At 48.7% G+C, this 18,091-nt stretch overlaps 1 protein-coding gene across 1 annotated transcript in view; it reads right to left on the bottom strand.

The window, feature by feature from the left end:
• Nucleotides 1-18,091, bottom strand: part of LOC132822641 (myosin light chain kinase 3-like) — a 68,538-nt gene that overhangs the window by 47,877 nt on the left and 2,570 nt on the right. The window contains exons 2-3 of the mRNA XM_060835886.1: nucleotides 10,336-10,429; nucleotides 3,739-3,848 (exon numbers count right to left, since the gene is read on the bottom strand). Coding sequence (XP_060691869.1) covers nucleotides 3,739-3,848; nucleotides 10,336-10,429 — 204 coding nt within the window. The remainder of the gene's footprint in view (nucleotides 1-3,738; nucleotides 3,849-10,335; nucleotides 10,430-18,091) is intronic.

Raw genomic sequence — 18,091 nt, 5'->3', positions numbered from 1 at the left:
CTCACACTGAGGTAGTCACACACACACTGTCACTCTCACACTGACACTAAGGTAGTCACACCCACCCACACACACACAGTGTCACACTCACACTGACACAGAGGTAGTCTCACACACACTGTCACACTCACACTGACACTGAGGTAGTCACTCACACTGACGCAGATGAAGTCACACTCGCACTGACACTGAGGTAGTCTCACACACACTGTCACACTCACACTGACACTGAGGTAGTCACACACACACACACACACACACACACACACTGACACACTGACACTGAGGTAGTCACACCCACACACAGTCACACTGACACTGAGGTAGTCTCACCCACACACACTGTCACACTCACACTTACACTGAGGTAGTCACTCACACTGACGCAGGTGAAGTCACACTCACACTGACACTGAGGAAGTCACTCACACTGACGCAGATGAAGTCACACTCACACTGACACTGAGGTAGTCACACCCACACACACAGTCACACTCATACTGACACTGAGGTAGTCACACCAACACGCATACACACACACCCTGTCTCACGCACACACTGACACTGAGGTAGTCACACCCACACACACAGTCACACTCACACTGAGGTAGTCACACCCACACACACACACTGTCACTCTGACACTGACACTGACGTAGTCACACCCACAGTCACACTCACACTGAGGTAGTCACACACACACACACTCACACACACACACACACACACTAACACACTCACACTGACACAGAGGTAGTCACGCCCACCCACCCACACACACTGTCACACACACACTGACACTGAGGTAGTCACACCAACACACACACATACACACCCTGTCTCACGCACACACTGACACTGAGGTAGTCACACCCACACACATGCACTGTCACACTCACTCTGACACTGAGGTAGTCACACCCACACACACAGTCACACTCACACTGAGGTAGTCACACACACACACTGTCACACTGACACTGAGGTAGTCACTCACACTGACGCAAATGAAATCACACTCACACTGACACTGAGGTAGTCACACGTACTGTCACACTCACACTTACACTGAGGTAGTCACTCACACTGACGCAGGTGAAGTCACACACACACTGACACTGAGGTAGTCACACCCACACACACACACGCACACACACACACACACACACACACACACAGTCACACTCACACAGTCACTGAAGTAGTCTCACACACACTGTCACACTCACACTGACACTAAGGTAGTCACACCCACATAGACACATGGAGGTAGTCACACCCACACACACAGTCACACACATTCACACTGAAGTAGTCACACACACACAGACTGTCACACTCACAATGACAGAGGTAGTCACACCTACACGCAGTCACACTCACACTCACACTGAGGTAGTCACACCCACACACACACACTGACACACTCACACTGAAACTGAGGTAGTCCCTCACACACTGTCACACTCACACTGACACTGAGGTAGTCATTCACACTGACGCAGATGAAGTCACACTCACACTGACACTGAGGTAGTCACACCCACACACACACAGCCACACTTACAGTGGCACACTCACACTGAGACAGTCTCACACACACACACGCACACACTGTCACACTCACACTGACACAGAGGTAGTCACACCCACACACACAGTCACACTCACACTGAGGTAGTCACACACACACGCACACACACACACACACACACACTGTCACACTGACACTGACACTGACGTAGTCTCACACACACTGACACAGAGGTAGTCACACCCACACACACAGTCACACTCACACTGAAGTAGTCTCACACACACTGTCACACTCACACTTACACTGAGGTAGTCACACCCACACACACAGTTACACTGACACTGAGGTAGTCTCACACACACTGTCACACACACACTTACACTGAGGTAGTCACTTACACTGATGCAGATGAAGTCACACTCACACTAATACTGAGGTAGTCACACCCACACACATACAGCCACACTTACACTGGCACTGAGGTAGTCACGCACACCCACACACACTGACACACTCACACAGTCACTGAAGTAGTCTCACACACACTGTCACACTCACACTGACACTGAGGTAGTCACACCCACACAAAGTCACACTCACACTAAGGTAGTCACACCCACACACACAGTCACATTGACACTGAAGTAGTCTCACACACACTGTCACACACACACTTACACTGAGGTAGTCACTCACACTTACGCAGATGAAGTCACACTCACACTGATACTGAGGTAGTCACACACACACTGTCACTGAGGTAGTCTCACACACACTGTCACACTCACACTGAGGTAGTCACATGCACACACACACACACTGTCACACTGACACTGACACTGAGGTAGTCTCACACACACTGACACTGAAGTAGTCTCACACACACTGTCACACGCACACTTACACTGAGGTGGTCACACCCACACACACAGTTACACTGACACTGAAGTAGTCTCACACACACTGTCACACTCACACTTACACTGAGGTAGTCACACCCACACACACAGTCACACTCACACTGAGATAGTCTCTCTCTCTCTCACACACACACACACACACACACACACACACTGTCACACTGACACTGACACTGAGGTAGTCACTCACACACACTGTCACACTCACACTTACACTGAGGTAGTCACACCCACACACACAGTCACACTGACACTGAAGTAGTCTCACACACACTGTCACACTCACTCACACTGACACTGAGGTAGTCTCACACACACTGTCACACTCACACTGACACTGAGGTAGTCACACCCACACACACAGTCACAATGACACTGAGGTAGTCACACACACACACACACACACACAGTCACACACACACTGACACTGAGGTAGTCACACACACACACACTGTCACACTGACACTGACACTGGCGTAGTTACACCCACACACACAGTCACACTGACACTGAGGTAGCCACACCCACACCCATACACACACACACACACAGTCACACACACACTGACACTGAGGTAGTCACACCCACACACACTGTCACACTCACACTGACACTGAGGTTGTCACACCCACACACACAGTCACATTGACACTGAGGTAGTCACACACACACACACACACACACACACACACACAGTCACACACACACTGACACTGAGGTAGTCACACACACACACACTGTCACACTGACACTGACACTGGCGTAGTTACAGCCACACACACAGTCACACTGACACTGAGGTAGCCACACCCACACACACACACACACACACACACACACTCACACACACACTGACACTGAGGTAGTCACACCCACACACACTGTCACACTCACACTGACACTGAGGTAGTCACACACGCACTGTCACTCTCGCACTGACACTAAGGTAGTCACACCCACACACACACATAGAGGTAGTCACACCCACACACAGTCACACACACTCACACTGAAGTAGTCACACACACACACACACACACTGTCACACTCACACTGAGGTAGTCTCACACACACAGACTGTCACACTCACAATGACTGAGGTAGTCACACCCACAAACAGTCACACTCACACTCACACTGAGATAGTCTCACACATACTGTCACACTCACACTTACACTGAGGTAGTCACTCACACTGACGCAGATGAAGTCACACTCACACTGACACTGAGGTAGTCACACACACACACACCCTTTCACCCTCAGGGCACCAATACTCACTATTCCATGATGAGAACCATCTCACTCCTTGCCTCAAAGGCATCGTACAGCTGAATGACATTGACATGGTTCAACAAATTCATCACCTGCACCTCATTGGTGATACTCTCCTGGAGAGAAACAAACAGAGAATTTCACATGGTCATCTTCCCCACTGGCTGATGGGTGACAGATATGGAATGGATTGTGAGAGAGGGAGAGACTGGGGGAAGCCTTTTTCCAGGCGTCATGGGGCCTGGCCAATGGTGAGGCTGCTGGGAAAATACAAAGGTACAGTGTTGCCAATGTTGGGAAAACTGTGAATCTCGCCAATGAGTCCAAAGTTGTGCCTCAGCTTGGATGGCAGCATGAGGATCTGGCTAGTGAGTGGTGAGGGGTCTACTTGGATGTGTTAGCATCTTATTATCGCCTAATCTTAGCCTCTTCGACATGCAGGCTGCTATTTCCCCAGGCATCAGATAGAAACCCCACGGCTCCCATTGTGATTGGGGGCTGGTACCCCTTGACTCCAGGTTTCCAGCGTCTTCCTGAGGTATCTCTCTCACCCAACAGCCCCTGCAATCTCAGCGACCTCCTCCATCCACCGAGAGTGGCAGCCAGCACCCAGCAGCCCGACCACATCATCATGGCGTATCTCTGACTCTCTGTTTAGAATACAGTCACACTCTGGAGAGCAACATTGTAATGTCACTGTCAGGCCGCTTTGTGCATAGGGACAGGCTCATACATCACCACAGGGGGACAGTTCAAGGCTTTTAGCTTGTTCACTCCATACCCTCTCCCCTCGCACCTATTGGATGGTCACGGTATCTTGCCTCTTACACTCTGCTACCTCATTGACAATGTTCAGGCTCCTCCCAGGACAGCAGCCTGACTTTGTCTCTCTGCACAGACCCAAAGGCTGTTGTGTTTACCAGTGATGATCAGTCGAGGGAGGTGGTGAACATGTCCGCGTAGAACACTGTGTTACATCAGTGTCCTACCTGCAGCAGGAGCCAGAATAAGCTATAAACACACGGCCATCTCTGAAAGTCGAAGAGATGGTGGTCAAGGGGACAATGCTCAGTCCAGGGGGGTCCTGGCACAATGAGACAGTATCAGTGCAGGGGCGTGAGCATTGCCACAGGGTACTAGGGTGATCAGGGTAAGGAGTACTCTCCCTCAGATCATTGTGGGTCTACCTAAAGCACGTGGGCTGCAGCGGTTCAAGAAGGCAGCGCACCACCACCTTCTCAAGGGCAACAAGAGACTGGCAATAAATGCTGGCCCAGCCAGAGATGCCCACATCCCACCAGTGAAAGGAATAACATTACCATCCAGGGAATGGGGCACGACCAGCCCTGTAGGTCTATTGTAACCAGTCTAGGTTAGGGTTAGTGTTAGGATTAGAGTTCAGGTTAGGATTAGGGTATGTGTTAATGTTAGACTTAGTGTTGGGGTACGTGTTAGTGTTAGGGATGGGGTTGGGGTTCGGATCAGATTAGATTCCCTACAGTGTGGAAACAGGCCCTTCGGCCCAACCAGACAACACTGACCCTCTGAAGAGTAACCCACCCAGACCCATTTCCCTCTGACTAACCACCTAACACTACGGGCAATTTCCTATGGTCAATTCACCTAACCTGCACATCTTTGTGACTGTGGGAGGAGACCCACGCAGACAGGGGGAGAATGTACAAACTCTGCACAGAGAGTCGCCCGAGGCTGGAATCGAATCTGGGCCCCTGGTGCTGTGAGGTAGCAGTGCTAACCACTGAACCACTGTGCCACCGATTAGAGTTAAGGTTAGGATTAGGGTTATGGTTAGGGTTAGCATTGGGGTTTGTGTTAGGGTTAGAATTGCATTTCAAGTTAGTGTTGGGGTTGGAGTTGGTGTCAGTGTAGGGTACGGGTTCAGGTTAGGACTGGGGTTATTATTAGCATTAGTGTTAGTGTTAGGGATGGGTTGGGGATTGGATTAGAGATAAGGTTAGGATTAGGTGTTATGGTTAGGGTTAGTATCGGGGTTTGTGTTATGGTTAGGATTGTAGTTAGAGTTAGTGTTAGGGTTAAGGTTGTGATAAATGTTAGGGTTAGAGTTTGGATTGGGATTAGGGTTAGTTTTCGGGTTAGGGTTGGGGTTGGATTTCAGATTAGGGTTAAGGTTAGGATTACATTAATGATCAGGGTTAGGATTAGAGCTTGGGTTAGGATGAGGGTTAATCTAGAGACTTTAGTGAGAGGGTTAGGGCTAGGGTCAGGGTCAGAGTGAGATTCTAGGGTTAGGGCAAGGGTCACTGCTAGGGTTCAGATTATTCAGGAGATTTGTGCAATAAATTCAGTTTAAGGATGATCTGGGATGTGTACAATAGGGTTAGGGTTAGAGTCAATATGGGGTTCTCTGTGATAGGAGTAGGGTTAGGGCTAGGTTTAGGGTCAATCTGGGAATCTGTGGAGCTGTGATTAGAATTAGGGTTAGGGTTAGGGTTAAGATTAGGATTTGGGCCATACTGGGGACTTGAGCTCTGTCAGGGTGATGCACCAAGCTTACATTTCCAAGTCATTCATGAGGAATGGTTTCGATCTAGGGTTTGGGTTACTGTTAGGGTTTGGGTTAGGGTTAGGATTAGGGTTACCATTAGGTTTAGGGTTTGGGATACCATTAGGATTAGGGTTTGGGATTGGGTTTGGGCAAAGGTTTGGATCGGGGTTAGTGTTAGGCTTAGGGTCAATCTGGGGATTTGTGCGATAGGGTTAGGGTTAGGGTTAGTGTTGGGGCTAGGATTAGGGTTAGGGTTAATCTGGGTTAGTGTTAGGGTTAGGGTTAGGATTAATCTGGGATTTTGCGACAGCGTTATGGATGGAGTTAGAGTGAAGGTTAATGTGGGGATTAGTCCTCTCAGGGACTTGCCCTGAGGTCAGACAGGGATCTGGTCAGTCATTGTTTGGGTTTGTTTCCAAGTCAGTCATGGGTGACGATCCAACAGTTTGGGTTTTCAGGATTCACTGCTATGATCAGGAAAATGGGGAGATCAGAGGCGTGGGTTGGAGGCAGTCTGCTGGAATACTCAGGAGATAATAAGGCCATAAGATTTAGGAGCAGACATTAGCCCATCGGGCCTGTTCCGCCATTCAGTAGGGTTGATAAGTTTCTTAACCCTATTCTTCCACTTTCTCCCCATAACCCTTGATCTCCTTGACAATCAAGAACCTATCTATCTCCGTATTAAATATACCCAATGGCCTGGCCTTCACAGCCTTCTGTGGCAGTGAATTCACCATTCTCTGGCTGAAGAGGGAATCTCTTTATCTCTGTTCTAAAGGGTCTTCCCTTTACTCTCAGGCTGTGCCCTTGGGTCCTAGTCTCTCCAACCAATGGAAACATCTTCCCAACATCCACTCTGTCCAGGCCATTCAGTGTTATGTATGTTTCAGTTAGATCCCCACCACCCCCCCATCCTTCTGAACTTCATCAAGTGTAGACCCAGAGCCCTCAAACATCCCACACATGTTAAGCTTTTCCTTCCTGGGGCCATTCTCGTGAACCTCCTGTGGGCCCACTCCAAGGCCAGTACATCCTTCCTGAGATATGGGGCCCAAAACTGCACACAATATTCTAAATGTGGTCTGACCAGAGCCTTATGGAGCCTCAGAAGTACATATCTGCTTTTATATTCAAGGCCTCTCAAAATAAATTCCGACATTGCATTTGCCTTCCTAATGACTGACTCACCTGCAGGTTTACCCTGAGAGAATCCTGGACTAGAATTCCCAAGTCTCTTTGCACTTCAGACTTCTGAATTTTCTCTCCATTTTGAAAATATTCCATGTCCCTATTCTTCCTACCAAAGTGCATGACCTCGCACTTTCCCACATTGTACTCCATCTGCCACTTCATTGCCCACTCTCCTAACTTGTCCAAATTCTTCTGCAGCCTCTCCGCCTCCTCAATGCTACCTGGCTCTCTATCTATCTTTGTATCATCTGCAAACTTAGCCAGAATGCCCTCAGTTCCTTTATCTGGATTGTTAATGCGTGAAGTGAAAAGTTGTGGTCCCAACACTGAGCCTTGTGGAACACCACTTCTCACCAGCTGCCATCCTGAGAAAGACCCTTTAATCCCCACTCTCTGCTTTCTGCCACACAGCCAAGCCTCTGTCCATGCTAGCACCTTGCCTCTGACACCATGGGCCCTTATCTTACTCAGTAGCCTCCTGTATGGCACCTTACTAAAGACCTTTGGAAATCCAGGTGGATAACATCCATTGGCTCTCTTTGGTCTAACCTGCTCATTATTCCCTCAAAGAATCCTAGCAGATTTGTCAGGTATGGCCTCCCCTTGATGAAACCCATGCTGACTTTGCCCTATTTCACCGAACACTTCGAAGTATTCAGAAATCTCATTCTTCACAATGGACTACAAAATCTTACCTTGAAGTTAAGCTCATCCGTCTGTAATTTTCCACCTTTTGCCTTACTCTCCTTTTAAACAGGGGTGTGACCTTCACAGTTTTCCAGTCCTCTGGGTCCCTCCCTGATTCTAGTGATTCCTGAAAGGTCACCACTAATGCTTCCACTATTTCTTCAGCTATCCCCCTTAGAACTCTGAGTCCACGTCATCCGAGTGATTTATCCACCTTCAGGTCATTCAGTTTTTCCAGCTCCATCTCCTTGGCGATGACCACCATACCCAGCTCTGCCCCCTCACTCTCTTGAATTTTTGGAATATTACTCATATATTCCACTGTGAAGACGCAGCAATTATTCAGTCCCTCAGCCATTTCTTTGTTCCCCACTGCTATCTCTCCAGCATCACTTTCCAATGGCCCAATTTCCACTTTTGCCTCTCTTTTGACCTTTATATATCTGAAGAAACTCTGACAGTCTTTCTTTATATCACTGGCTAGCTTACCTTCAATTTAATCTCCTCCCTCCTTATCTCTTTTTTTTGTTGCCCTCTGTAGGTGTGTGTAAGCTTCTCAATCCTCTGGTATCCCCCTGCCCTTTGCCACGTTATATGCTTTCTGTTTTGCTTCGATGCTATCCCTGACTATCCCAGTCATCCACGGTTGCCTCCTGTAATATGCTTCTTTTTCCCTCGGGATGAATCTCTGCTGTGTCTCCTAAATTACTCCCAGAAACTCCTGCCATTGCTGTTCCCCTGTCTCTCCTGCTACAGTCCGGTCCCAGTCAATTCTGCCCGGTTCCTCCCTCGTGCCTCTGGAGGTGCCTTTATTCAGGTGTAATACTGATGCCTCTGATTCTATCTTCTCGTCTCAAATTGCAGAGTCAAGTCAATCATATTATGATCACTGCCTTCTAAGGGTTCCCTCACCTTGAGCTCCCTTATCAGGTCTGCCTCATGACACTGCACTGAATCCAGTGTTGCCTGTTCCCGAGTGGGTTCGATCACAAGCAGATCCGGAAATCCTTCTCATAGACGTTCCACAAATTTCTTTTCCTGCAATCCACTACTAACCTGATTTTCCCAGTCCACCTGCGAATTGAAATCCCTCGTGATCACTGTAACCTTGCCTTTCCTACACGCCTTCTCTATCTCCCAGTGTATCCTGTGCCCCAGCTCCTGACCATATTTGGAAGTCTGCACATAACTCCAAGTAGGGATGTTTTAACCTTTGTGTTTACTCAATTCTACCCACACAGATTCTACACCATCTGACCCGATTTCATTTCTTACTATTGATTTAATTTCATTTCTTACTAATATGGCAACACCAGCCCCTTTGCCGAACTGCCTATAACCGTGAGAAGAACTGTATCCTGGCTCTGGGAGTGAGAGCGGGAATCTGAGCAAGGGCCTGTCCCCCTGTGTGGGCACGCCGTGGGGGAATACTCTGTCAGGAAACAGGAGGGCCGATCGGAAGTTTGGGTTTTAATAAAAACTGAAGGGGAATAACTCAGGACCCAAGAGGGCCAAGGAGAAATGTTTAAGTACAGTGAGTTATGGCTGGAAGACAGATCTGGGAACGGGGTTCCATTCAACAGGAACTTGCAGGTATGGCAGACATCAGTAACTGAAGGGGAACAGTGCAATAGATCTAATTGGAGAGCACCATCCAAGAGCCAGCCGCACTTTTGATAGGTAAATGGCCTGTTCCTCAGCTGGAGGATAGTGCATCCCTGCAGAGGGGATGGGATGGAGGTGAGGGAGCTGGGGCAGCTGACTCTGGGAGTGTGATTGAGGTGGGTATGGGAGAGTGACCATGTTTCCCTGCAACAGGCTCAGCCACAAATCAGTGAGTATTCTCAACAACAGGCACCTGATGGGAAATTCATTGACAGGTTCCAAGGAAAGGCTGTGGGAAAAGCAAACGGAAAGGAGAGTAAAGCAGGAGCAAAGCCGCATGGCTGTTCGGTCAGCTATTCCTGACAGCACTGAGACCCGGACCCAGGCTGTGGGAGATTGTCCCCTTTCAGAATGGCAGGTAGCAAAGAGTTCCCAACCTTCCCAGGGAGACCTCGGAGTGCTGCTGTCAGTCACATCCCACACTGACGACAGTCCGTACAGTCGGATCAGAGCCTGTAGGATGGGGCACAGGTAGCAAGGGGAGCTCACAAATGACTGGATTGATGAACTGATTTAAATGGCGCGTTTACCTTCTCTCTGGCAGATGGGACTTTAATAATTTTCATGGCCAGCTGGAGACCAGAGGATCGCTCAGTACACTGGTGGACACTGCCAAAGCGACCCCTAAAATAAACCAGAGACAGAGCTACAGCCAGGAAATACACAACAGCTCAATATAACAGAAGCTGGAATAAACACTGACAGAAATGTAGTACTCTCACTAACCCTCACTGACACTAACACTCACAGACACACACTGACACTAACACTCACAGACACACACTGACACCCACACTTATTGTTACACACTGACACTAACACTCACAGACACACACTGACACCCACACTTATTGTTACACACTGACACTAACACTCACAGACACACTGACACTAACACTCACAGACACACACTGATACTAACCCTCACTGTCACACACTGACACCAACACTCACAGACACACACTGATACTAACCCTCACTGACACACACTGACACCAACACTCACAGGCACACACTGACACTAACCCTCACTGTCAAACACTGACACCAACACTCACAGACACACACTGACACTAACACTCACAGACACACACTGACACTAACCCTCACTGACACACACTGACACCAACACTCACAGGCACACACTGACACTAACCCTCACAGACACACACTGACACTAACCCTCACTGTCACACACTGACACCAACACTCACAGACACACACTGACACCAACACGAACTGTCACACACTGACACTACCACTCACAGACACACACTGACACTAACCCTCACTGTTACACACTGACACTAACACTCACTGTTACACACTGACACTAACCCTCACTGTCACAAACTGACACTAACCCTCACTGTTACACACTGACACTAACCCTCACTGTCACACACTGACACTAACACTCACTGTTACATGCTGTCACTAACCCTCACTGTTACACACTGACACTAACACTCACTGTCACACACTGACACTAACACTCACTGTTACATGGTGTCACTAACCCTCACTGTCACACACTGACACTAACCCTCACTGTTACACACTGACACTAACACTCACTGTCACACACTGACACTAACACTCACAGTCACACGCTGACACCAACCCTCACTGTTACACACTGACACTAACCCTCACTGTCGCACACTGACACCAACCCTCACTGTTACACACTGACACGAACCCTCACTGTCACACACTGACACTAACCCTCACTGTCACACACTGACACCAACCCTCACTGTCACACTCTGTGTCACACACTGACACTAACCCTCACTGACACACACTGACACTAACCCTCACTGTCACACACTGACACTAACCCTCACTGACACACACTGACACTAACCCTCACTGTCACACGCTGACACTAACCCTCACTGACACATGCTGACACTAACCCTCACTAACACACACTGACACTAACACTCACTGTCACACACTGACACCAACACTCACTGACACACACTGACACGAACCCTCACTGTCACGCACTGACACTGACACTCACCGACACACACTGACACTAACCCTCACTGTTACACACTGACACTAACCCTCACTGTCACACACTGACACTAACACTCACAGTCACACATTGACACCAACCCTCACTGTTACACACTGACACTAACCCTCACTGTCACACACTGACACCAACCCTCACTGTCACACTCTGTGTCACACACTGACACTAACCCTCACTGACACACGCTGACACTAACTCTCACTGTCACACACTGACACTAACACTCACGGTTACACACTGACACTAACACTCACAGTCACACACTGACACCAACCCTCACTGTCACACACTGACACTAACCCTCACTGTCACACACTGACACCAACCCTCACTGTCACACTCTGTGTCACACACTGACACTAACCCTCACTGACACACGCTGACACTAACACTCACTGTCACACACTGACACTAACACTCACGGTTATACACTGACACTAACCCTCACTGTCACACACTGACACCAACACTCACTGTCACACACTGACACTAACACTCACTAACACACACTGACACGAACCCTCACTGTCACACACTGACACCAACCCTCACTGTCACACTCTGTGTCACACACTGACACTAACCCTCACTGACACACACTGACACTAACCCTCACTAACACACACTGACACTAACCCTCACTGTTACACACTGACACTAACCCTCATTGTCACACACTGACACTAACCCTCACTGACACACGCTGACACTAACCCTCACTGACACACACTGACACTAACCCTCACTGTTACACACTGACACTAACCCTCACTGTCACACACTGACACTAACACTCACAGTCACACACTGACACCAACCCTCACTGTCACACACTGACACCAACCCTCACTGTCACACTCTGTGTCACACACTGACACTAACCCTCACTGACACACACTGACACTAACTCTCACTGTCGCACACTGACACTAACACTCACTGACACACACTGACACTAACCCTCACTTTCACACACTGACACTAACACTCACTAACACACACTGACACTAACCCTCACTGTCACACACTGACACTAACACTCACTAACACACACTGACACTAACCCTCACTGTTACACACTGACACTAACCCTCACTGACACCAACACTCACTGTTACACACTGACACTAACCCTCACTGTCACACACTGACACTAACCCTCACTGTTACACACTGACACTAACCCTCACTGTCACACACTGACACCAACCCTCACTGTCACACTCTGTGTCACACACTGACACTGACACTCACCGACACACACTGACACTAACCCTCACTGTTACACACTGACACTAACCCTCACTGTCACACACTGACACTAACACTCACAGTCACACGCTGACACCAACCCTCACTGTTACACACTGACACTAACCCTCACTGTCGCACACTGACACCAACCCTCACTGTTACACACTGACACGAACCCTCACTGTCACACACTGACACTAACCCTCACTGTCACACACTGACACCAACCCTCACTGTCACACTCTGTGTCACACACTGACACTAACCCTCACTGACACACACTGACACTAACCCTCACTGTCACACACTGACACTAACACTCACTGTTACATGGTGTCACAAACCCTCACTGTCACACACTGACACTAACCCTCACTGTTACACACTGACACTAACACTCACTGTTACACACTGGCACTAACACTCACTGTTACACACTGACACTAACCCTCACTGACACACGCTGACACTAACACTCACTGTCACACACTGACACTAACACTCACTGTTACACACTGACACTAACCCTCACTAACACACACTGACATGAACCCTCACTGTCACACACTGACACTAACACTCATGGTTACACACTGACACTAACTCTCACTGACACACGCTGACATTAACACTCACTGTCACACACTGACACTAACACTCATGGTTACACACTGACACTAACCCTCACTGTCACACACTGACACTAACCCTCACTGTTACATACTGACACTAACCCTCACTAACACACACTGACACTAACCCTCACTGTCACACACTGACACTAACACTCACTGTCACACACTGACACGAACCCTCACTGTCACACACTGACACTAACACTCACTGTTACATGGTGTCACTAACCCTCACTGTCACACACTGACACTAACCCTCACTGTTACACACTGACACTAACACTCACTGTGACACACTGACACTAACACTCACTGTTACACACTGACACTAACCCTCACTGACACACGCTGACACTAACACTCACTGTCACACACTGACACTAACACTCACTGTTACATACTGACACTAACCCTCACTAACACACACTGACACGAACCCTCACTGTCACACACTGACACCAACCCTCATTGTCACACTCTGTGTCACACACTGACACTAACCCTCACTGACACACACTGACACTAACCCTCACTGTTACACACTGACACTAACCCTCATTGTCACACACTGACACTAACCCTCACTGACACACACTGACACTAACCCGCACTGTCACACGCTGACACTAACCCTCACTGACACATGCTGACACTAACCCTCACTAACACACACTGACACTAACACTCACTGTCACACACTGACACCAACACTCACTGACACACACTGACACGAACCCTCACTGTCACACACTGACACTGACACTCACCGACACACACTGACACTAACCCTCACTGTTACACACTGACACTAACCCTCACTGTCACACACTGACACTAACACTCACAGTCACACATTGACACCAACCCTCACTGTTACACACTGACACTAACCCTCACTGTCACACACTGACACCAACCCTCACTGTCACACTCTGTGTCACACACTGACACTAACCCTCACTGACACACGCTGACACTAACTCTCACTGTCACACACTGACACTAACACTCACGGTTACACACTGACACTAACACTCACAGTCACACACTGACACCAACCCTCACTGTCACACACTGACACTAACCCTCACTGTCACACACTGACACCAACCCTCACTGTCACACTCTGTGTCACACACTGACACTAACCCTCACTGACACACGCTGACACTAACACTCACTGTCACACACTGACACTAACACTCACGGTTATACACTGACACTAACCCTCACTGTCACACACTGACACCAACACTCACTGTCACACACTGACACTAACACTCACTAACACACACTGACACGAACCCTCACTGTCACACACTGACACCAACCCTCACTGTCACACTCTGTGTCACACACTGACACTAACCCTCACTGACACACACTGACACTAACCCTCACTAACACACACTGACACTAACCCTCACTGTTACACACTGACACTAACCCTCATTGTCACACACTGACACTAACCCTCACTGACACACGCTGACACTAACCCTCACTGACACACACTGACACTAACCCTCACTGTTACACACTGACACTAACCCTCACTGTCACACACTGACACTAACACTCACAGTCACACACTGACACCAACCCTCACTGTCACACACTGACACCAACCCTCACTGTCACACTCTGTGTCACACACTGACACTAACCCTCACTGACACACACTGACACTAACTCTCACTGTCGCACACTGACACTAACACTCACTGACACACACTGACACTAACCCTCACTGTCACACACTGACACTAACACTCACTAACACACACTGACACTAACCCTCACTGTCACACACTGACACTAACACTCACTAACACACACTGACACTAACCCTCACTGTTACACACTGACACTAACCCTCACTGACACCAACACTCACTGTTACACACTGACACTAACCCTCACTGTCACACACTGACACTAACCCTCACTGTTACACACTGACACTAACCCTCACTGTCACACACTGACACCAACCCTCACTGTCACACTCTGTGTCACACACTGACACTGACACTCACCGACACACACTGACACTAACCCTCACTGTTACACACTGACACTAACCCTCACTGTCACACACTGACACTAACACTCACAGTCACACGCTGACACCAACCCTCACTGTTACACACTGACACTAACCCTCACTGTCGCACACTGACACCAACCCTCACTGTTACACACTGACACGAACCCTCACTGTCACACACTGACACTAACCCTCACTGTCACACACTGACACCAACCCTCACTGTCACACTCTGTGTCACACACTGACACTAACCCTCACTGACACACACTGACACTAACCCTCACTGTCACACACTGACACTAACACTCACTGTTACATGGTGTCACAAACCCTCACTGTCACACACTGACACTAACCCTCACTGTTACACACTGACACTAACACTCACTGTTACACACTGGCACTAACACTCACTGTTACACACTGACACTAACCCTCACTGACACACGCTGACACTAACACTCACTGTCACACACTGACACTAACACTCACTGTTACACACTGACACTAACCCTCACTAACACACACTGACATGAACCCTCACTGTCACACACTGACACTAACCCTCACTGTCACACACTGTCACTAACCCTCACTGACACACACTGACACTAACACTCACTGTTACACACTGACACTAACCCTCACTAACACACACTGACATGAACCCTCACTGTTACACACTGACACTAACCCTCACTGACACATGCTGACACTAACCCTCACTGACACACACTGACACAAACACTCACTGTCACACACTGACACCAACACTCACTGTCACACACTGACACGAACCCTCACTGTCACACACTGACACTGACACTCACCGACACACACTGACACTAACCCTCACTGTCACACACTGACACTAACCCTCACTGTTACACACTGACACTAACCCTCACTGTCACACACTGACACTAACTCTCACTGTAACACACTGACACTAACCCTCACTGTCACACACTGACACCAACACTCACTGTAACACACTGACACTAACCCTCACTGTTACACACTGACACTAACCCTCACTGTCGCACACTGACACCAACCCTCACTGTCACATACTGACACTAACCCTCACTGTTACACACTGACACTAACCCTCACTAACACACACTGACATGAACCCTCACTGTCACACACTGACACTAACCCTCACTGACACATGCTGACACTAACCCTCACTGACACACACTGACACAAACACTCACTGTCACACACTGACACCAACACTCACTGTCACACACTGACACGAACCCTCACTGTCACACACTGACACTAACTCTCACTGTAACACACTGACACTAACCCTCACTGTCACACACTGACACCAACACTCACTGTAACACACTGACACTAACCCTCACTGTTACACACTGACACTAACCCTCACTGTCGCACACTGACACCAACCCTCACTGTCACATACTGACACTAACCCTCACTGTTACACACTGACACCAACCCTCACTGTCACACTCTGTGTCACACACTGACACTAACCCTCACTGACACACATTGACACTAACCCTCACTGTCACACACTGACACTAACACTCACTGTTACATGGTGTCACAAACCCTCACTGTCACACACTGACACTAACCCTCACTGTTACACACTGACACTAACACTCACTGTTACACACTGGCACTAACACTCACTGTTACACACTGACACTAACCCTCACTGACACACGCTGACACTAACACTCACTGTCACACACTGACACTAACACTCACTGTTACACACTGACACTAACCCTCACTAACACACACTGACATGAACCCTCACTGTCACACACTGACACTAACCCTCACTGTCACACACTGACACTAACCCTCACTGACACATGCTGACACTAACCCTCACTGACACACACTGACACAAACACTCACTGTCACACACTGACACCAACACTCACTGTCACACACTGACACGAACCCTCACTGTCACACACTGACACTGACACTCACCGACACACACTGACACTAACCCTCACTGTTACACACTGACACTAACCCTCACTGTTACACACTGACACTAACTCTCACTGTTACACACTGACACTAACTCTCACTGTAACACACTGACACTAACCCTCACTGTCACACACTGACACCAACACTCACTGTAACACACTGACACTAACCCTCACTGTTACACACTGACACTAACTCTCAGTGTTACACACTGACACCAACACTCACTGTGACACTCTGACACTAACTCTCACTGACACACACTGACACTAACCCTCACTGTTACACACTGACACTAACTC

Source organism: Hemiscyllium ocellatum, chromosome 15, assembly GCF_020745735.1.
Source record: "Hemiscyllium ocellatum isolate sHemOce1 chromosome 15, sHemOce1.pat.X.cur, whole genome shotgun sequence".
NCBI lineage: Eukaryota > Metazoa > Chordata > Chondrichthyes > Orectolobiformes > Hemiscylliidae > Hemiscyllium > Hemiscyllium ocellatum.
This window is presented reverse-complemented; position numbering and strand designations above follow the sequence as displayed.